This window comes from Brachyistius frenatus, unplaced genomic scaffold (genome assembly GCF_029030835.1).
Source record: "Brachyistius frenatus isolate BFR_SWC_R1_liver_20210118 unplaced genomic scaffold, ASM2903083v1 Contig_88, whole genome shotgun sequence".
Taxonomy (NCBI): Eukaryota; Metazoa; Chordata; class Actinopteri; family Embiotocidae; genus Brachyistius; species Brachyistius frenatus.
The window spans coordinates 600,636-623,796 of record NW_027210687.1 but is presented as its reverse complement, the minus strand read 5'-3'; the positions used below and the strand labels follow the sequence as shown (position 1 = coordinate 623,796).

General features: G+C 43.8%; 2 protein-coding genes across 2 annotated transcripts in view; both read left to right on the top strand.

The window, feature by feature from the left end:
- grapa (GRB2 related adaptor protein a) overlaps window positions 1-4,594 on the top strand; it is a 37,662-nt gene extending 33,068 nt beyond the window's left edge. The window contains exon 5 of the mRNA XM_069709988.1: window positions 3,026-4,594. Coding sequence (XP_069566089.1) covers window positions 3,026-3,211 — 186 coding nt within the window. The 3' untranslated portion in view covers window positions 3,212-4,594. The remainder of the gene's footprint in view (window positions 1-3,025) is intronic.
- A 5,068-nt stretch (window positions 4,595-9,662) lies between these two features.
- Window positions 9,663-20,174, top strand: fam83ga (family with sequence similarity 83 member Ga). Its single transcript, XM_069710031.1, has 6 exons — window positions 9,663-10,366; window positions 11,360-11,527; window positions 15,792-15,916; window positions 16,207-17,078; window positions 17,193-17,911; window positions 18,537-20,174. Exons 1-6 carry the CDS (start codon window positions 9,911-9,913, stop codon window positions 19,113-19,115), a joined length of 2,919 nt encoding a protein of 972 aa, XP_069566132.1. The 5' UTR covers window positions 9,663-9,910; the 3' UTR covers window positions 19,116-20,174.
- The last annotated feature ends 2,987 nt before the right edge of the window (window positions 20,175-23,161 follow it).

Below are 23,161 nucleotides of genomic sequence, written 5' to 3'. Positions count from 1 at the left end.
CATCATGTGTAAGCAAACAAGTAGTTTAAAGCAGGTATATCTCCGACCTAACAGGGCAGATTACTGACGTCACATTTCATAAATTGTCGGTGTCCATGACGGGAGTGGGAGTGACAGCATGTCCAAGGTGTTAAATGGAAATGTGAACTCACTGCCACTTTCCCTGTTGGCCTGTCTGTCAAGCCACATAGCTCACTGACTCTGTCTCACATGTGTGAGTGTCAGTTTGTCAGACTCATTTGGTCGTTTAGCTTTTTTTAAGTATCACAATATGAAACACACCTAAAAGCTAAAAGCTAATGGCATTTTTTTATTATGAAGAAATCGTTGGACGTTTGGGAAATGCTGTTGTTTGCTGCCTTGATGAGAGTTAAAAGAGGATCAATACCACTCTCACGTCTGTACCATAATTACAGACGGAGCCAGCAAATTTATTTTGGCACAGACTGAAAACAGAGTGAAACAGCACGTCTGGCTCAGAAACAATCCTGCACATCATTTCCCGTAAAACCAGAACTTTTTGGACACAATGAACAAAAGAGAATTCATGTGTAAATCAGTGAACTTGTGAGGTGCTGTTAGGTCGATTATGTTCCAGTTAGACAGAGCCAGGCTCCCCTGAGTCACACCTGGCTGAGGTGCTACTTGTTAAAATGTTGAAGAATTTCGATATGCCAAATCCAAAGACACTATTTCTCCAATGAATGCATGAAATACATTATCATAAGTAAGAACTGTATATATAACACAACTGTCATTGTAATCTTGTGGCAGCTTGTACAGACCTGTTTCCCAATAGGGATTATAATAACTAGGATTAATCAGTGGAAAATAGTATTTATCATCACCAACTATTTAGGTTTTTGCTCTGTCTGTGTACTACTACGACTTGTTAAGAACTCCCCAGCAGGATTTATATTCAATATGAATGATCAGACTGACTGTGGTCTGGCTAAATAAAAGATAAATGAAAAAGATAAATAAAATAAATTTGTACTTTATAGAAACTAAGAATACATTGTTTATTAAATGGAAACAGTATCAACTGGTTTCTTAACCTGAACACAGACTGTTTACAAAGGCACTGAAACTCATCTTAACTGTTAGCAGCACTTGTTGGTATTCTTGTTTTCTTTTCTTTTGTTTTAACACTGTAGAGTTAACAAGTACAACTGCTTCAAAGAACCTCCTCTCAGTTTGAACTTTCACCTACTGGATCATTGCTGTGGAATTATTTTCCAGATGATAAGAAAAGCATGAATTTTTCGATTCAATGAGTGAGAAATTCTCCAAAACAAAGAGAAGACTCTTTGAACAGAGATATTTTGAAAACAATATTGCCAGTATTCAAACTGTGATGAAAAAGTGTCTGTGAAAAATATAGATTGAAATAACATGGATGATATAAGAAGCTTAAAAAACATTGGCGCACATAAATATTGTTTAGATTGAAATACATGTCTTCGGTTAATAGGGATGGGTCATGATTTCCAATTTTTTTTAATTATCATTAAATCATGCAAAACTTTAATAGTTTACGGAACAATTTCCTTTTCTTGAAAAATTCAGCTGCCCCTGTTCCTGGTAGAGATGCATAACTAATGGACCTAAAAGCTGTTTGCCAGCAGCAATTGAGCATCAAAAGAAAAATAATCCATTTATACCAGGCTTCATTAAAACATGTGTGGCACTGTGAGATTGGATGTTACTACAGAAACAGGAGAAACCATAGGCCGTATAAAAATGGACGGAGTCCCCACATCTGAAAAGTGAAGCGAATGCAGAAGTGCCTTAACGTGTAATACCACTGAGGCCACTAGGTGCCAGCTTCAAAAATCCTCTGGCTCTAATGGCCTCCCATTCCAAGAGCATCATTATCTAAATTCCCTCCTTCTGATGAGTGTCCTGGTGATCTGAAAATTATTCCATAATTAATTAGATACTAGGCCTAAAGAGAGCTTAGGGGGAAATCTGATTTGATTGACATGCCAGTGGCGCAGTCAGGTTTCCAGTATATGTAGGTAGGTAGGTAGGCAGTTACTTTATTAATCCCCGAGGGGAAATTTTTTAAATTTGTGTCCTCGGGTTCTCAGTCATATTGAGTCAGATCCAGATCCTCCCAACCTCGGGCAGGTGGCGGCACCTCTGGCCCCAAAAAAACAAAATAGTGAGGGCCAAAATGTCAAACTCAAGGTTTTACAACAGCAGTTTATGAACTTGTGGGTGACGTCCGGTGATTTGCCACTCGGCTTGGAGACACGGCTTTGAACTTGTTGTTGTGCTTGTGTAGTTAAAATAGTGCCATGGATAGTCTTACTAATATTAATTAGCTATTTGCAACATAGAAACCCAACTTACTGTGTGTTATGATATTTTCATATCCTGGGAGTGTTGAGAAAGATTTAGTGCATTCATGTGGGATAAATGCATAGTTTGATATTTTAGAGAATATTTTTTCCTTGCTGAGTGAATAATGATACCACTGCTGTGTTTGTATGATAAATGTGACGCTAAAGGCAGCAGCTGGTTAGCTTAGATCATCACAAAGACTAAGAAACAGAAAGGAACTGATAGCTTGACCAGGTCCAACACTAACAAAATCAGCCAGGCTAGCAGTTTCTTCCTGTTTAAAGTTTTTGTGATGAGCTCAGCAGGCCGCATGTAACTCTTGGCAAGGAAATGAATAAGCAAATTTACCAGAAGGACTAACAATTCTTTTTAAGTTCAGCCACTTTTTTTTTTTTTTTTTGCAGAAATCTTTTATAACAGCCAAAGAAATGATATAATGATTATTCGGCTGTTTTTTGGGCTGATTTCCAAACGTTTCATTGCCTGGAACTAGTCTGCAGCACGGGGGAGAGAAGCAATGCTCTAATGCATTAGTTCTTCTATCTTCCATGATATTGTGAATCCTTTTGAAGTAGATGGTGTTGTCCTTAGAGTTTGGCTTGAGTTTACAGTCTCTATCAAAAGCTGTGATGTACATTTTTCATGAACTTTCTTCTCCTCCATCCCTGACCCGCAGCGTCCCCATCATGCCCACGCTCTCTTCGACTTCACTCCTCAACACCCCTCCCAGCTACGTTTCCTGCGTGGTGATGTCATCGAAGTCATTGACTGCTCTGATTCGCTGCGCTGGAGGGGCCGTTGCCATGGACGCGTGGGCTACTTCCCACCGGAGTACGTGCAGCCCATTTACCAATGTCAATGACCTGCCGTGTGAAAAACAGCCGTACCTGCAGGTTCATGAATGAGCCATCCTGACACCCCCCACCCCCCGCTCTCCTGAACACACACACACACACACACACACACACACACACACACACACACACACACACACACACACACACACACACACACACACACACACACACACTGCTCCCCTGCTCTGCACTTACGCCAAATAACTTCTGGAGCCGAGACTGATTGAGGTACAACTGAACTGCTCATTATGTAACTGGCTCCTCCCATTTCCTTTTGATGTCACTTGTTGAACAAAAAAGCCTCCAAATCAGCTGCTGCAGGCTCGTCAATCTCTCCCACCTGATCCCACGGCTCCATTTTCTCTTTAAGCATGCAAAAAAACCCAGACATGGACCTCTATACTGTGGAGAACTGTCACATATAAAGTCAGTCACATAGACACACACACACACACACACACACACACACACACACACACACACACACACACACACACACACACACACACACACACACACACACACACACACACACACACACACCAGGCATAATCATTTAGAGCTCATCAGCATAATAAAAAGAAACACACATAAACACTAACCTGATTGGGGGGGAGGAGGGGGGGGGGGTAAAAAAAAGAAAAGAAAAGAAAGGAGCCCACGAGAGTGTGTGTGAAGGAAGGGCAGGGGTTTCTCCAGTGCAGATTTGTTCCAGTATTTCGTTGTCGTTCCCGCGAGGAGATCCGGTGAGCTGAGCAGAGACACAGAAAGTCATTGTGATGTGAATATTGGGGCCAAACACTCAGAGGATCCTGACACAGCAGATTTCTCTCTCACTGGGCGGGTGTGTGCGTATGTTTGTGTGAAGGTTGTGTGTGTGGCTAAAATGTGGATTTGGATACAGGTAAAACTGCAAATTGTACATTCATGGATGCATGTTGGATGTTACTGAGAGAGTGAATGCATGTGTGTATGGGTTTGGAGATGTTGGCTCAGTGTGTGTGTGTGTGTGCGCGTGCGCGCGTGTGTGCGTGCGTGTGTGTGTGTGTGTGTGTGTGTGTACCAGATAAGGATGTTGCCGTGTGACAGTGGCCAGTCAGATGAACACTGCCCAGATGCCGCTGTGTTTGTAGATACACTGCTTCAAATGTAACAAGCTCAACTCGATTCATGGATCATTTGTTTCTTTCTATGTATTTATTCTTATTCATGTGCAATCTTAAAATGCATATATGGTAAGTAAAACGAAACATTGCATAAAGGTTTTGCTTGTGTTGCAACAAAATGTTTAAGAAAAAACACATTTAATGTGATTAACTGTAAAAACAGTCTTCCTTAACCTGTAATGACAAAACATTTAAATAAAGGGATACATTTACCTCCTTGAATCTGAAGCTTGGACATTATTGTATATGAACTTTATGTGACATTAGTTTTTCTTTTGCAATAGAATCCTTATATGAGAGACCAGAGTACACAAACTTATTGCATGTGCAAATTTGCCATTATCTTTGATAGAAAGCATACTGTATGCACAACACCATGACTGTGCACTTCAAGTTGGGGTAAGCAGTTTTTTTGTCCCCATCCTTGGGCAAAAGTTCCATAATAATCGTTCCGCATGAAGTAAATCAAGAGGTCTGAGAGAACACTGGGCTGCTGCACCTCCTCTCTGCTGTGTATTCAGCCTTTAAAGAAAACTCTATCATAGGCCATCTAAGAGAGGGTGTTCCTATCAGCTCTTATACAAATGCAGATGCAGATACACGTGCCCCATTTCTTCAGATATCAAGCCTGAGTTATTGCAGAAGCTCGTAGATAAAAAGTTGGTATTCCAGCATTGGCAACAACTAGAAGAGACTTTTATTGATCCTTCTTCCAGCTCCTCTATTTCCATCACTGGATCTTAAATGTCAGAATTCATAGTTAAATTGATAGTAAAAATAACACGTAGTTGCCATCCACTCTGGCCAAGCTTTCTGGACTGTATTTAATAAAGTGTTACAATATTTATATGGTAGTAATATTGTAGATGGTGTGCCACACACACACACACACACACACACACACACACACACACACACACACACACACACACACACACACACACACACACACACACACACACACACACACACACACACACACTGGAGTTATGAGAGGAATGCAGCGCTGCTTCTCTCATCACACTGTTTGAAATGAAGCAGGAAGCAGGCTAACATCCTATAATTCCCCGGGACTGAATTACTTCTGGTTTGTTGCCGTTCACTCCATTGTCTCCTCTTTTCTTGTTTTTATTTTGAACCTCTGTGTTCATTCCTCCTGACAGAGTCACCTCTGGCTTGCCAATGACATTTTGCCGATAAACTATCGGCATCCAGCAGAGGAGAAGAAGAAAGGAGTTCAAGGTGCACCAGGAATAGTTCTGCTGTTCTCTTCCTCTGATCTTTTTAAAACTGCTGAGTCACTTTGAAGTGTCTGCGCGGTAGACAAGGTGTGTGTGTGTGTGTGTGTGTGTGTGTGTGTGTGTGTGTGTGTGTGTGTGTGTGTGTGTGTGTGTGTGTGTGTGTGTGTGTGTGTGTGTGTGTGTGTGTGTGTGTGTGTGTGAGAGACCAACAGCTTCATAATGACATATTTGTGTCATACACTAAAAAGTAATACAATATTTAAATATTTAAATACCAAACCTCACTGTCACAAAGTAAAACAAACAGTGAAAAGTAAAAGATGAGACAAAGAAGGAGATGGAGACAAACAGGACAACAACTAACAGTGAAACATGATGAGATAAAAAAATAACAGCAGGGATAAAAAAAAAAAAAAAAACAGGAAGACGCAGAGTGCTGATGAATGATGGAGGGAAGGGTGAGGAAGCAGTGCGTCAGCTTCGAGAATGAGAGTGGAAATAAAAGAACAAACAGCAGAGGAAGATGTGTGAGCTGTGTGACATCACTGCTCTTCAAGTGTTAGAAGCTGATACAATGAAACAGTTGAACCAGACTGACTGACTGACTGGCTGGCTGACTGACTGACTGACTGACTGGTCTCTGGCTGGTTAGGCCCTTGACAGCGCAGGGAGAAATAATTAGCCTGCAAACCGGTCGAGCACTGTCAGCCAGCAGAGCAGTTTATGAGCTGATTAGTCATATGCTGCCAGCGAGCAAGTCAACGATGAGATGGGCAGTTGATGAGTCAGCAAAATAGATTCACCTTCCAAGTCACTAAATGTGATCAGCAGAGACAGCCAGCCAGAGTGAACGTTGGAAATATTCCAGGCTTCTTCAAGACATAATTTGGAAAGTGAAAACACAGCAGGTCCAGCTTTTTCAGTAATATTTCCCCCAAACATACTTTTAAAAAGCTTCGCCAGGTGAAGTTGCCTTACAATGGAGCAAAAAGTCACGTCAGTTTCAGCATTTTTGCCAGAAGATGAAGGCATGAGATTGCAGGAAGACAATGAGCCCAAACACACCTCGTAGCTTTGTAAGAACTTGAAGACCAAAGACAACTCGGCGGACTTTCCTCCACAGTCATCCGACCTCAACCTCACTGAACATTTATGGGGAAACTTGAACACTGAGGAAGCAACACTTTCCTGACACCACAAATATCTGTTTGGGACAGATATTTGTCAGGTCACGCTGCGACAACATGAGTTATCTGGTTTTGACTTGTGGAGTCTATCCAGCAAAATAGAAGTAACTCAGGCTTTTCAACTCCGCTGTATCAAATCTTCTAAAACTCACAACCATACATGGAAGTGCTTGAATGGCTTCAAATAGATGAATAAATGCAAAATCAAAATAATTTGTAACTAATTATTAAGGCCCGAGCACCAATGGTGCGAAACAGAGGCCCTGGCGGCTACATTTACCTACATGCACAGAATAAGTGGACATGTGTATCATACCGAGACGTACAAAAAAGTTACATTGCACTATTACATCAACTCAACAGGAAGTCTGCCATTTTGAATTTAGTCGCCATTTAGGCGAGTCACACATGTTGTACTTTGGATAGTAGATATATGTGTTTTCAAAGGGGTCTGCAGTGATATTAAATTTCTTCCTGTAATGTGAACTTTAAATTTCCGAATCACCATCAACAGGCGAAGGTGGAATTTGAACCATTAATACCAACCTTGGTGAAGTAGAATCTTTTACCTGTTGAGTTCACCAGACTGTCGGTGGAAAGCTCTGAGTGAACTCCGTGAAACACTTTCTCCGCCGTGACTCATTCTTCAGCGTCGAAGATACGTCTACGACGCCGCTTCAGAGCTGGAAACGATGTCATGAAGACGCGGGTTCGAGCCCCGCTAAAGGTAATCCACACAGTTCACGGAGGGTAAGTCCCCCTGAGGGTAAGCCACACGGTTGCGGATTTGCCGGTTTGGGGTTTGCGTTGTAAATGCAGTCATGCTAAAACCAAAGCTCAACAACAAAACAAACCAAAATCCTAATAAAAAACTCAAATAAAGAACAAAAAAATGGTGTTTTTAAAGCTTCTTTGATTTCTGTCCGAACTACCACAAACTTTATTCCCCAAAATCCCATTAATACATTTTAATGCTATAGTATGAATTTTTTTCCAAAATTTGGACGACATAGTATGATTTCTTTTGCATATTTCGGACGACATGCTATAGTATGACACAGTGGTGCAGTGGTTAGAGCAGTGGCCTCAGTGAGATGTAACTGGGTTCGATTCCCACTGATTCCCATGTCAGTTCAGAAAAAGGTCATATTCCAAAAAGTGATAACAAATCAATACTGTATGTCGTCCAAAATATTCTAAAAAAGTTATAATATAGCATGTCGTCCAAAAAGTGACCCAAAAGTCGTTTCTGTATATAGTATAGCCGGGGCGATGCGGCTAAGTTTGATGTTTCGCCGTGACACAGGAAGTTGATGTTTAAGGTCAAACGATGCTCCAAACCTCACGAAACTTGCGTCAGGCACCAACTTTCATGAGTTTTTGAAGATGTTAAAGCCGCCAAAAAAAAAAGCAATTTTTAAAAAAAAAGAATGATAAGGAACAAGATCGAGAAAAAAATGAAAACTGCCAGGGGAAATATGTGGACCCTCGCGTGCTGCACGTCGGAGAGCCGGCGGCCCCGACCCGCTGGATCCCCGACGTGCAGCGTGCGAGGGCCCGCATATCATTGCTTGCAGTTTTAATTAGGATATTACTGCTTTTTTAGAACCTGCTTGTCAAGGAAACTATTGTTTAGGCCTGACATAGTATGAGACTCCTCTGATTCCCTGAATGGGGTAAAGTTCCCATAAAGCACACGCCGACCCCAGGAACTAACTGTCCAGGATACGTGTTGATTATGTCTGGCTCTCTGTCTGACAGTATTCAGCCAAGGACATATTGTTACTCCTATCGGAACCAATGTGTTCCTTATAGTCGAGCCCTTGTGAGAGGACGGCGGAGAGACTTGGCAACCGGGCACGACCACACGTTGTGGCATCTCTCCTCGATTGAGCTGCTGCCAAAAAAACATCACTGCGTTGACACCCAAAACGGTCTCCTCTGCCTTCTTCACCTCATCTCTGAGGTTTTCCATCACACTGCTCATACCATCTGTTTGGTTAATAACTACATGACCATGATCATTCGAGTAAACACAGCTTGATTAAAAGCATCACGCTACATGGCAACGGAAATACCTCTTTGATTTTTATTAAGGTTCGAATAAAGTTATTAATATATAAAATATCTTTTGCATAACTGTCTTAAAATCTTGAGGCTATGACTTTGATTCAGTGCGTGTATGAAGACTTGTTTTTTTTTTTCCGCATGAATTTGACCACTGTCAACTTTTATTGATCATGTTTAAATATAGGGTTATAATTATGTTTCTTCAGATACTACTGAACGTTCGACTAAGGGTTCAAAGGTCAGAATGGTGGTTCAAATAAGAGACGATGTAGTTTGTGCTTTAAGATGCCAAAGACCAAAATGTATTGTAGTTACTTCAGAAAAGACAAGAAAAGAAGAAAAGAAAAGAAAGAAAATATGAGGTGTGTTTCCTGCAGGTTAGGTTTTCCCTTTTAATCCCACCCTGATCTGTCTGTTGCTTCGGCCTTATTGTGCGCTTCATTTCCATCTGTTCTAAACAGGTTGTTGCTCTCCCCGCCAGGCAGCAGGGTGAACAGACATGACAGAACAGGTAAAACAGCACTGCACCGTTGTGCATGATCTGCTGATGGTTTTTTTTTTTTTTTTTTTTTTTTCACGTGCCGTCTCAACTAAATGACAGCTAATGATTTAATGGGGCTTAAAAAAAAGGGAGGAATCACCTCATTAATCATTTCTATGAACAATGCTGTAAATATCATGAAACTGGCTCCCAGCAACACAGAGCCCTGCAGGTCATGTGGCAAAGCTCTGTCAGAGTCACACCTGTCGGGCGGAGCCCTGTCACTCGCTCACTGTCGGTTTGGTTCAGTCGGTAACGGGAATGACCATGTCCGAGTGTTAATGCACCATGACCGGCCAAAGGAATTACAACGCTGACCGCAGGAAGCGACCGCATGTAATAATGTGTAATAAATCTCCAGGTAAACTTGTCAGCTGTTTTAACTACAGACGAGGAATTAGTGCAGTTTACTTCATCAAAAGTCGGGAGAAGTTTATAAGAACCGGTGGATTTTAAAACTGTTGTTGTAGTTTCTTGAAAGTATTTTGGGCTGGAAGACATGGCTCTGTCCCAGATACAGTGCCTGGACGAAAACCACGTGAACCCGCGGACGCACGAGTCCAAACCAGAGTTTTTCTACTGCGAAGACCAGCGGCTCGCGGTTGAGACTCTCCTGCGGGATGGTCGCGAGGCGTTCGTGAAGTACCTGGAGGCGCGCGGCCTGCGGGGGTTCCTCTCGGACCCGGAGCTGGAAACTCTCGCCGGGGTGGTCGAACCGTATGACCCGAGCGCGGAGCTGTTCCAGGAGGATGACGAAGACGACGACCCGACGCCGCTGTCACAGCACTACTGGCCGGATCTGTCGGACACATCTGCCCCGCAGATGGACCTGGGGTGGCCCGACAGCGGAGCGTACCGGGGGGTGACACGCGCGACGGTGTACACGCAGCCGCCGTTGGACGGCCAGACCCACATCAAAGAGGTGGTCAGAAAACTAATCGCACAGGCGCAAAAGGTACGTGGGCCACCACACAAATGATCTGTTTCTGTTTCAACCACATTCATTTTATTAGACGTCATAAAGTGTACTTTCGGCACCATTATTTCACGTGTAGGCCTATTAAAGCTTAAACTCCTAACGCGTTTATTGAGGGCCTCATCTGGAGGAGTTGTCAACTGTACTACATTTAGCTGTCAGTTTAATAGAAAACGCACTTATCAATGTCCCCCTCTCTCTGCTGTATCAAAGCAGACCTTCCTACCACAGTGTCAGCCTGTTACCCGAGTTCATTTTTATGGCTGAACAAAGGCATGTTGGTTTCATTTAATAAAGCTTGCAAGCTTCTTATTTCTCTGACCCACTGTAACTAAAGACCAACTGGAGTTTTGACACGCAGTTGGTCAAGAGCAGCAGCCATGAGGTCACAGTGCAGACTGAAAACCAGATGAGTCAATCAAGAGTAAAGTGCAACTTGATTAAGTTCCTTTTTTTTTTTTTTTATCAAGGACTGAAAGGAGCGCTGCAGCACACTGTAACCATGACAGCAACATTGGAGCATGTGTGCAATGCTGTATGTTTGTAACTGGGACGTACAATACTGTGTCAGCGTGTGCTTATATCTGTTCATGCAGGTGACTCATCTGAAGCCACACGTTTATGGCACGTTTTTATTTCTGAGCAGCTGTTTTTCACTGAACTGTTACTTGAGTGAAAAGCTCCCGAATCATTTTCCTGAGAGCTTCATCCAATATGTTTTTGCACCGGAGACATAATCTCCTGAAGAACCTGAAGAACAACTTGAATCTTAGTTGTTTTGGCAGGAAATTATAAAACTGTGGGATGTTTGCATACAAGCGACCTAAAGCTTGATCCCACTGCACTGTAACAAGATGTCTCCATGTCTTTGCACTGACACCACGTGGGCCAATTGTCATGCGTGACCTGTATGTGTGCATCGATGTCAGAGTACCCGCAGCTCATCTAGGTTGGGTTCCTGTGTGCCTCCAGATGATAGCAGTGGCGATGGATGTCTTCACTGATGTTGACATCTTCAGAGATTTGCTGGATGCTGGTTTCAAAAGGAGGGTTTCTGTCTACATCCTGCTGGAACGCGCAACGCTACCTCATTTCCTGTCCATGTGTCAGAGGGCCAACATGCACGCTGGACACTTTAAGGTAAGCTGGTATTACCCACTTGATTATTTCTGCGTAGTCATTTGAAGCTTGACATCAAAGAGTGAGGCCAAATTGTACCGACGGTAAAACTAGTCAAAAAAAAGTCAGTCGTCCAGTTTTCATAACCACACTGACTAAAACAAATTCACCATGCCATTCAAGGTAATTATCAGTCATTGCAACCAGAATAATAAGCTGAAAGAAAATGAAAGTGAATTGTAAGACGTGTAAGTCCAAAGTACTGGAGTTTCTTCATCACGCATAAATGTTTCTCTGATAGTGAATCTTTGACTTGTGGTCAGAAATGCATGTGAATTAAAACCTTGTATGCAAAACAGAAATGTCTACTTTGCTTTGAAACTGGAAAACATCTATAAACAATAGTTGTATAACTCAAGTACATATATCTTGTTGAAGGAAAATAAGCAATTGAAAGCAAAGCATTCTATCACTCTCATGCACGCGCGCACACACACACACACACACACACACACACACACACACACACACACCATAGTTCAAACAAGTAGTTACAGTGTTATGGCTAACATGAGTATTCCCTATTATACCTGACTAACCTGAAAAACACCAGCTGTAAAGCAACAAACAGATCTCGGTCATGTTAAGACGTGCGAAATTGAGTGACATGGCGAATCCAAAACTGCAACTTCAGTGAATTGTCTTCTTGAGACATAAATCTTTTGATCAGGTTGCCAAACCAAACATGATTGGTTGGTCAGCCAAGTGAACTACTCCGGTGGGTTGTGATTGGTTCCCAGGAACGGTAGATGTTAGAGGTTAGCATCTACCAGAATAGTTCAGTATTTGGAAGGCCGAAGTCACACGTTTGTGTTGCAGAGTTCCTACATATCACAGCGGCTCGCAATGTGCTAAACCCATTATGTTGTAAGTGATATTTGTTTTTGAGGTATTCGGTGACTTGCCTCGTCGGAGAAGCGATGCACTGAAAATGTCGAAGGTCTTACTTAAACGACCTCAAGAGAAGCTAACGGAGACATACGAGGACAGGCTCCCTGCACACGGCTGTATGCACACATGCATGGACGTGTGGATATACAGGATATTTAGTCAATTAATATCACACAAAGCAATGTAAAGAGAAACAAAAAACCTAATTGATAATATGTGTGACTGCTCTTTGCCTTTAAATCACCACCAGGTTCACTTGCACAGAGTTTTCCACGAATCCTCTGCAGATTTAGTCCATCTCAGAGGCTTCTGTCTTTTCGTGTGACCCCAGAATGACTCCATGATGGTGAAACTCTGTCGGGGCCGCAGAACGAATGTGAGAACGTGAGAAACCTCACTGAGAGTACTCCGCAATGAATACGAATTTAAACATATAAAGTGTCTGAAGCCTTTCCACGCTGCTGCTTGATTGATTGATTAGCAAATATATCACGCACACACACATACACACACACACACACACACACACACACACACACACACGTGCGCGCGTACATACACACACTGCGCCCTGCCAATTTATGCCTTGGAGGAACCCAAGTGAAACACAGGCTGTAACAGCTTGACAGACTTTGAGGACCATCTGGATCTGGATCGCAAGCAAAACGGGAGAAATTGCCACAGTCTCATTTGACAGTTTGTGCTCTATAAACATATGTTTGTATGGCACATTACATGAAGGCTGTTTTAGTTTAGCAAATGTTTCTACTTGTCTCATCCTCACTGCTTTCGCCTACATTTTAACTCTGGATTTTCTCAGCCCTGTTTGTGTTGTTTGTTTGTCTTTTTTTGCTTTAGTACCAGCTTTGTAAGCTTTGGGTATTTGTGCTTACCAACTGCACTCCTGCCCACAGTAATACAGCTGCACAGTTCACACTTAGCCTGGAGTCGCCCTACATTTAAATTAGTCGGAACTATTTGCTCGCAGAATATCTCTGTGTTAAGAGAATGCAGCCCGTGTATTCATACTGTATGTACAGGTTTTGCCCTGAAGAGCACATGGAGGAGGTTGCTTGCTGCTATGAGTCATTGTGCAGCAACCTCTGGCTGCCGAAGAAAACCATACAGACATTTATGATATGATGGTGCTGTATACACCAACATGAGTCACTGACAGTGAGCGTGTTCCTGAGGTTTCTATGTGGCGGCATCGGACAACGTGATGGACCGGGGGACGGCGACGTCTCCGAAAGTGACAAGTGCGTCAGGAAGGCGAGGCTTGGCTCGTGACAGAGAAGAAAAGACAGGTGTGACAGCTTGCGGTTTTACTGCGGGCGATAAGTGACGAGCCGCGGTTCAGTGGGGGGACGAGGGAGGGTGGAGAGATCAGTTGACGTAGGAGTGAGAGGAAGAAGAATCTGGCACCTCCTTAGGCAAAACGGTGCCACATTTTTCTTGGTGGTCCAAAGGTTTCTGGACGCGTTCTAAATCTCAGACAGCGACGCTTCAACCAGACGCAGCCTGGTTTATGTATTTTTGACAAAATGAGCAGATCCACAGTGTTTCCGCTGGTTTGAATGGTCTTCCCTGTTAACACTTTGTAAATTAAGCTTGTTCAGTGGTTGCAATTTCACATGAAATACTTTGTATGACAGATAAACTCCTCATCATCCACAGTTTAGAGCTGAACACGGGCACGCACACGCACAAAAAAAAAGCAGTTTGTTGATTTATCTAATCAGCTAACCAAAGGAATGCAGACAGAAGTAGAAAGTTAAGGGTGCGACTAAAGGAAGGAGGAAAACGAGTGTTTCTGCTTTGAGATAACACGTCGGGAATAATCTGCTGCATCAAGACTAGTGGTTGTATAATGTTTTGGCTGCATCACACTTCGGCGCCTCTGTCAGACTTGGCACACAAAACTGTCCCAAAGGCCATTCTGAAAATCCCAAAATGAGATGGTTTAAGTCTAAACTTACAACGACCAAAATGCTGGAGTCTCAACGTGACTCAAGTCAACTCGTTGGAATACAATATTTCAAATTTATTCCCAGGAAGGGAACAAAAATCTTACAAGCAACTGGACAAAGTGAATTTCTTAGAAAATATTGAAGGACTGCAATAAGTTCTGCCTGTGGTCTATTATGTACACCTTGCAGAGAGTACCGTTTATGTACCAGTCAGCGAAGACCAACATAAACGTCATAAGTATGATGTAATCGTGTGATACACACACAAGCTTTTCCTAAGTAAAATAAGTCCACTATTAATACTGTTGGATAATGTGTTCATTAAGGTCAATGGATGCATCGTTCATGTCCTCCTTATATTATATATATTATGTATGGATGTTTTTAAATGTTAGCACAGCTATCTAATCACACCTGGAGGACTCCAGAGTGGCTATGTTTGCACATGTATGTACACAGTGTAAAAAAAATAATGTGCATACACAGATACACAATGACACTGTACGCATGTGAAAAAAATTGTATGGAAGGGCTGAAAAGTTGAAAAGTTATTCACTGTAATTGAAAAGTTGGGCATTGATGAAGATTGAAGAAAACGTGATCAAAACGCACCCTGCGATGATCAAGAATTCAGTTCTCTTTGAAATGCAGGAAACATAGAAAAGTGGACCGAGAACTGATCGCTGCAGGATACAAGATTTGAATATTCCAGAAGCCTTGATGCAGAAGAACACGTGCTGTGGTTTTTAGACGTACGTCTGCAAAACAAGAGCACAGTTGCTCAAGACCATCTATGAGAATAATTTTACCATGTCAAAACTCAGCCCGCAAAATCAAGTAAGAACAAGACAGACGTTAACGTGTTATTTGGTTGAGGAAGATTCCATTATGTATTTACGCTGCATGTGAGGCTGCTTGTGTAATTTCTTAGAAGTTTAAAATGAGGAGCAATTTACCTAAATCGAGGATGGCCAGTGGAAAATGACTTCCCCTACTGTCTCCTGTGAGGTCACCTCATAAAATGATCGAAATAAATCTTGTTCTTTGTATGCTTGACAACAGATTCTATAGATATTTGCTTTTATTTGGGATTCATTTTCCACTTTTCTTGACTTGAAATCCAGATGTACACACTATGATAAGATTAGATAATCGCTGTTATTGCTTTGCAACCGAATGTTACGAAGGCCACAGATTACAGTTAAGTCAGTCCCTGATCTGCAGGAGGTATGATGGCTGTAATGTGTGTGTGTGTGTGTGTGTGTGTGTGTGTGTGTGTGTGTGTGTGTGTGTGTGTGTGTGTGTGTGTGTGTGTGTGTGTGTGTGTGTGTGTGTGTGTGTGTGTGTGTGTGTGTGTGTTTCAGCATCTTCGTGTACGCTGCACAGGAGGAAACGAGTTCTGCACTCGGTCCTGCTACAAGGTCAAAGGACGAATGGGACACAGATTCATGTTCATAGATGGAGACAAAGCCGTGTCTGGGTCATACAGGTCAGTAAATATTAACTGCATGGTGTGCTGAAAAATCACACTCAAACATCATTGATTTAGCATCAAATTCACTGGAGTGCAGTGTCAAAATAAAAGCAAATGTGTTACTGGGCAACTTGTAGTGTGAGAAAACGAGGAGAAGACACTGGAGTCCTCCTACGTCCAGAATCCACCTGCCTGTCTCAGTTATTGCTGCTTATTTGGTCCAAGCATATTTGCACTGAGGTGCTGTTTGTTGTAACATCTCGGTGCAGTTAAAGCAGTCTAACCTTCGCTTTCGTTTTGTGTAGTTTCACCTGGATGTCCTCACGGCTGGATAGAAATCTCATCACCGTGGTTACAGGCCAGGCTACTGACAGCTTCGACAGACTCTTTCGCTTCCTCTTCGTGACCTCCAGTTCTGTTGACCTCCGGCAGGTTGCCATGGACCCTGAGCCGGAGCCGGAGCCCCTCCCGCAGCCGGCCACCGTGGCGCCGCCTTCTGCTGACATTGCTAGGAAACTGTACAACCCCAAATATGCCCTGGTTGCCTTGAGCAACCCCAACCCCACCACCTCAGTTGGCTGCGTCAGCCCCAAAGAGACCCAAAGTTCAGAAAACTCCAAGAAGAAGAGGCAAAGGAGGGCTGGTGAGGAGGCCACAAAGGATGCTCCTCCTCTCCACCCTGGACTAATGAATCTAGAAAAAGCATACTTGATTCCATACCTGCCCATCTGGCCGGAACCCGACCCCTCCAGTGATGTCATAGGGTTCATTAACATTCGGGATGCCAACAAACCGAATCAGGTCCATCTGCAGCGCTCCGAGATGTTTGGAACCAGCCAGGCTATCAGGTTTAGCAGTCCATTTGGCGAGGCAAAGAAAACCTCACCAGAGGTCACTAACCCCAAACAGACAACTGCTAAACATGAAGAAGCTAATAAACCCCAACCAGCACAAAATAAAACCGAGGCTGAGAAGTTGGTGGCAGCAGACAAAGCTCGACTCGGTGTGGCTTCCAGTGACATCAAAAGTGAACAAGAGGCTCCTGAACAGAAATTAACCGCATGTGAGAACAAGTCTGAACCTGACAAGGACGCCACTAAAGCTGCAAACACTGAGAATAAACTGTATTCAAAAACAGCCACCAACCAAGGTGCCAGACACGGTGCAGATGTCCTCAGTGCACAGACACTTCCCCAATCCATCAGCCAAGAACCCACTCTCAACAAGGGCGGGGCTTCCCACACAACACACACCGTCTGCACGAGCCATCCGAACACCAGGAAGGAAGCAGACACTGGAACGAGTTTAAACGCACAAAGTGCTGTTGTGGACAGAACACATAGCCAGGAGTCAAACGGAACACAGAACTCTCCTGGTCCCGCCGACTCGAACACAGAACAAGACACGCCGGCGGAGACCGTGCCGTCTCAACCACCGGCTCTTCTCCTGAAACCTGAAATCCAGACTCCCGTCGTCCACAGACACGTTTCCTCCACGTCTGCGTCCTTTACAACACTAAGTCCTCGTCTCCCTTCATCACCATCATCATCATCATCATCCTCCGCATCGCCCTCTTTGACCTCAGCTCCACCCATCCCCAAACCTCGTACGGTCCAGCTGGTTATCCAAGACGGTAGCAAGCTGCCAGAACTCTGTGAATTCAAGAGGCCCCAGGCTGTTGTGCAGACACCTCCAGGAAAAGAGCCGGAAACGGACCCAGAACAGCAGGACAAGAGCGGCAGCAAAACAGAAGCACGAAAAGGCAAAGAGACGACAGGAAATCCCGAAGAAGCTCCACAGCAAACGCGGAGCGCGACTCCCCGGAAGACGGAAGTTAACGAAGCAGACGGACGACACGACGGCAGAGCTGGAGCGCGAGTGGTCGCTGGAACCGAACCACCAACTCCGACTTTGTCTGGATCTGCTGGAGACTCTTCTCCTTCACGTCGGTGCAAAGAGGAAGCGACGGAAGCAGAGGGCACGGCGCACGAAGAGCAAAATGGGAGGAAAGTGAGTGTGGAGAGGAGCGAGAACCTCCAGCTGTGTGTAGACTGTGTGTAGCGTGTGTGTGTGTAGAGTGTGTGTAGACTGTGTGTAGACGTGTGTGTGTGTAGAGTGTGTGTAGACTGTGTGTAGACTGTGTGTGTGTGTAGAGTGTGTGTAGACTGTGTGTAGACTGTGTGTAGCGTGTGTGTGTGTAGACTGTGTGTAGACTGTGTAGCGTGTGTGTAGAGTGTGTGTAGATCTGTTGACTGCACACCAGCAGAGCGTCACTGAGTTGAACCACACTACAATATTAACGAATGGGTAAAAGATGAATAGGTTCACGTTTATTGGCGTTTAACTCACTGATTGTTGCCTCGAGTCCACCGCTTTTTCATCCAACATCAGTCACTGAGGTGTTGTTGGCATGTTTTAGCCACTTCAGTCATGTAATATTACCACGTGACACTATAACGGGCGCTCTGCATCCCCTCTGTGGTCCATCTGCAACAAAGCTTTCGCGTCACTTGGTGATGCATTTGCGAGTGTAAGAATTTCACGCTGCATTATAGATAAGTTGCCAGCACACTAATAGAAAAAAAAAGTCTCCTGAAGTGTTGTAATAATCTGTCTCTCTTCTACGTTTCTGTAGTTGCCACATACACTTCCCAAATCTCAGCGAGTTCAGCAGCTGGACAGTCTGGCTTTGTCTCCCCCCCGAGTCTCCAGACCCCCTCGACCCCTCTCAGCCACCCAGACTTCAGGTGACCGTCCTTCGGGAAGCCGTCAGCCGAACCAGACGGCACTTCCAGGTAGTCCCCAGGTCCTGGATAACAACCCTCACAGACCACCACCCAGTCCATCCCTTCCGGGTTCTGCCGGATCAGCACCAGGACGGAAGCAGGTTTCCGACAGCCAGCAGAGCCTCGTCCCCCGACAGCCTCCAGCAGCGCCGAGCAGAACGAGAGACGGACCGACGCAGAACCAAACCGCTTCCCACAAACCCCAGAGCCCCTTCCTCTTCACGCAGCTCCACCCTCAACCCCGCAGCCAGGTGCTATCAGCGCAGGAAGCACATGAGCAGGAGGATGGGAAGTCTCCGTTCAGCTTCAGTTTCAGCAAGCTGTACAACCTGAAGGGCCTGAAGGACAAAATGAGCAAGCTGCCAGCGCAGAGCAAGAGAGGCAGCAGCAGCCCTCCGGTGCAGGGACAGGGGAAGAGCACCAGCTAGTGAGGAACCATCAGTCATCCTGTCATCCATCTTTTATGTTGCTGTTCCACATCAAGACAGAGAAAAGGGGAATAAAATCTGGATTTCTTTTTTTTTTTTTTTTAAATGGATGACGAAACAAAATACATCAGGTCTTCTGCTTACTTCACATTGAATGGGCTGCATCGATAAACAGAACATATACTGCGGATCTGGCAGGAAGAAAAGCAGCTGCTTCCTGGATTACTGCGATGCCTTTCTGTGAACTTGTATGACACTACGTCAACGACTTCATATTTTTGTAACCGTATTGGAATTTACCTCAGTGTTTAGTCTGCCAACATTTGTTTCCACTTTCTTTTTTTTCTGTCTTTTCACAACTCTGGGGTGGTGCAATGTGAATGTGAACACAATGTGGGATTTTATTTTACTGTTTGCGCAACTCATCAAAATGTGCTTTTATAAATGTAGTTGAAACCGGTACTATCATGTGTTGGATGAAGAGGGCTTTGGGAATCGTGCTGGATGTTGTGTGATTCTGAAAATCACTGAAAAACGATGAAAAATCACAGACTGTCTTCTCAACTAGCATCACTTCACATTTTGTGAGCAGACAAATTGGTAAGTATTCAAACGGCCAACATGATGACAGTTTCTAGGACTTGAATGGGAGCATTTGTTTCTCCTTTATGCAATGACCATAAACAACCCAGGACGGACTCGCTATTCTCAGGATTGATACAGATCTCCTGCAGGTGATAACACTGTAGAAGTTGGTGCCCTTCAATTTCTCTCAATGAAAGCGGTGGTGTGTAGAGTTGCTGCTGCCGCAGGACAACAACAAGGAGATGGCTGAACATCCCATAATTCATATGTTGTTGGACAGTAAAAACAACTGAAACGAGTAAAGCTCCAGTCGGTCATGTTGTTGCAGGACACAGTTTGACTTCGTAAGTCCTTATATTTGTACAAACACTACGTTATGGGGTTGATTTTCCAATCTGTTTGAGTGATGTCGGGTTTTTTTGTGCTGTTTTCCATGCTGTTTGGAGCTCTGGCTGCCGACTGACACGCTTACAACTTGACATCAGAGCTGAAAATTAGAAGTGCGAAGCGTCCATCTTCAGTCCTGTACTGCACGAATATATTTCACATGTTGCAGTTCTGCAAACATCGGCTGTGATTCAAGTCTGACTTGGCTGTGAAGTGTCTGATAGTAAAAAGTACATTCATAATGATGCTGAAGGGCATTTTTGAACAGATTTGACCTAATATTCAGATACCCAGTAAAGAAAAAGACGGGAGGTTATGAGAGTCACGTTAAAACCTGCAGCCAAGATGTGATGATTGATAGCTTTGTTTGTTTTTTTACGATAATTAAAATGTAATATATGGAATGACACATGGTTTATCTCAAGTTGTCTGTCTGCTGCAAGCAGACACGCTGTGACAAGTCCTCTCAAGGTTAATTGCTGTTAAAAAAAACTAAAAAATTGTATAATGTTGCATAATGTAAAAAATTGCATGTAGTAAAGAACCCATAGAGATTCATCCCACAACCCAGCAGTCCATCTCTCATTCACTTTAGTTGTGTGTGTGTGTGTGTGTGTGTGTGTGTGTGTGTGTGTGTGTGTGTGTGTGTGTGTGTGTGTGTGTGTGTGTGTGTGTGTGTGTGTGTGTGTGTGTGTGTGTGTGTGTGTGTCTTCTCTAGTCAGCCACAGAAGGAACCTGTACTGTGTTCCAGATGTTGTACTTGTGTGCTAACACATAAGTGCGTTCACTGTCAGAAACATGCAGTGCACTTCAAGCACCATGACCATGATTCAAAACGATCCAAAAAACAGAATTATGAAACGCCGGACACTTTCCACACTAAACAATCGCCACCGTGACGATGTAGAGGAAGCTGCCGCTGTTCCTAAACGTCGCACTAAAGTGTTTCTTTTTCATTACTGCTGCTAGACGGAAACCGTCAGTGTGTTTATTAAGTGTGTTCAACATAGGGCACAAAAACACAAATTAAAGCTGCAGATATTTTGGTGGGTGATATGTTCACATGCTGAGGTCATTTCCTGTTCAGTGCAGAACAGCGGTGTGCGGTTTGAAACAAAACTAATCTGTCAAAATTCCTGCAAGTAAGAGTCCTAATATGTAAGAGAACTATTTAGAGGGAGGTCTGTCATTTGGAACACAAAACTGGTGTCGGTGTAAAAGCTCTAAATGTGTGCCCAGGAAACTGCTTCCTATACAAACTTAAGGGTTCACATGTCAAATGCTGTGTGCTGCTTGTTTTCACCGTCCTTAAAATGGCAGTCATGAGGTTTAAATGTAAATGGACTCAGGATATCCTGAGAGAGAGCTGACATGCTTGTAAACACAAACCAATCAGGTTTTGAATCAAAGCTGCTTAAAGGTTCCTCCAACTTACTCACCAGGTCAAATTTAACATAACATTTTTTGACTCTGGAAGAAACACGCACACAACATCTGCCATGTCACCTACTTATAAAGCTCCAGTACATTTCCTAATCTGGAGTTGGTGTTTACTGCTCACCGTTATCTTGTCTGCTCCCAGAAAAGTCTTATCTAAGCAAGAGGGCCGACCCTGCCAATTATTTGGATGGGTCGCACACACACACACACACACACACACACACACACACACACACACACACACACACACACACACACACACACACACACACACACACACACACACACACACACACACACAGAAACCTCCAAAGGAAACGAAAAGCAGCATCTGAGCCAGACACAGCTAACCTGTGCTGTCAGCAAGCTGTGCAGCGTTAACTGGAGCTCTGCAGTTACACATCACCAGGCTTCATTACCTCCATTCATCTCAAATATAATGCAAATCCCTTTACAAGTGACACACACACACATTCTCATTCATCCAGGTCATGGTTTATCTAAGAGGCTGTTTCCATTTGGCTATTTCAATCCAGAAATCTGACCCTTTAGTTGTTTTTTTTTAACCTGTTGCACCTTTAATTGTCTTGATGTTGAGAACCTAACCCTTAACTATAACCAATTCACCTTACCCTCACCTTAACTATAACCAATTCACCTTACCCATAACCAATTCACCTTACCCTCACCTTAACTATAACCAATTCACCTTACCCATAACCAATTCACCTTACCCTCACCTTAACTATAACCAATTCACCTTAACTATAACCAATTCACCTTACCCTCACCTTAACCATAACCAATTAAGGCCTGGAACACTCCCTGCGTGGCGTGTGCGTTACCCGTTGCTACGTTTCATTCATTTGTCCATATTAACAGATTAGAGCAGCAGTGTGTGTGTGTGTGTGTGTGTGTGTGTGTGTGTGTGTGTGTGTGTGTGTGTGTGTGTGTGTGTGTGTGTGTGTGTGTGTGTGTGTGTGTGTGTGTGTGTGGTGCATCATTTATAAAATAGAACCGATGCCTCCTTTTCATGCGAGCCGCGTACGATTTCCAATTCGAATATACAGGGAAACATTTGTACTGTATAATCATAGCAAAAAGCCAATGTGGGCTCTCGCTATATCATCTCCCCGCTGCTCTCTCCCCTCCCTCTCCATATCGCTCCCCTGTCGCAGTGTAAGTGCCAGTTTGTCTCGCTATGAACGAGGGTAAACAAAAACCACGTACCTGCTGTTTGGTTGCAACCCATCACACGACTGACCTCAAAATATTGATGGCCGTTATCAAAGAGTAGCTAATCGATTGAATGGTTAGACCTCCGGCTGCGCAGCTGACATGCAGCTGGTTTGGATACACACACACACACACACACACACACACACACACACACACACACACACACACACACACACACTGGCAGAAGGAATGTGTTCCAGGCCAAACCTGATCTCAACCATAAACCACTTCATCCCTAACCCCAGACCGAAATATAACCAGTTCATGCCAAGCCATAACCTTGACCAGGACCTCATCAATTTTTACCTCATTACGACCGAGCTTTGCTCCTCATGAGGACTAGTGGTCCTGACAAGATCACTGTTTATACTGAAAAGGTCCCAATAAGGGTACAA

Excerpts from the sequence above, each read along its gene's own strand:
- fam83ga (XM_069710031.1), top strand. The coding sequence starts at position 9,911 with ATGGCTCTGTCCCAGATACAGTGCCTGGACGAAAACCACGTGAACCCG. Across the intron at positions 10,367-11,359 it reads TAATCGCACAGGCGCAAAAG|ATGATAGCAGTGGCGATGGA; the intron begins GTACGTGGGCCA and ends GTGTGCCTCCAG. Across the intron at positions 17,912-18,536 it reads AAGAGCAAAATGGGAGGAAA|TTGCCACATACACTTCCCAA; the intron begins GTGAGTGTGGAG and ends ACGTTTCTGTAG.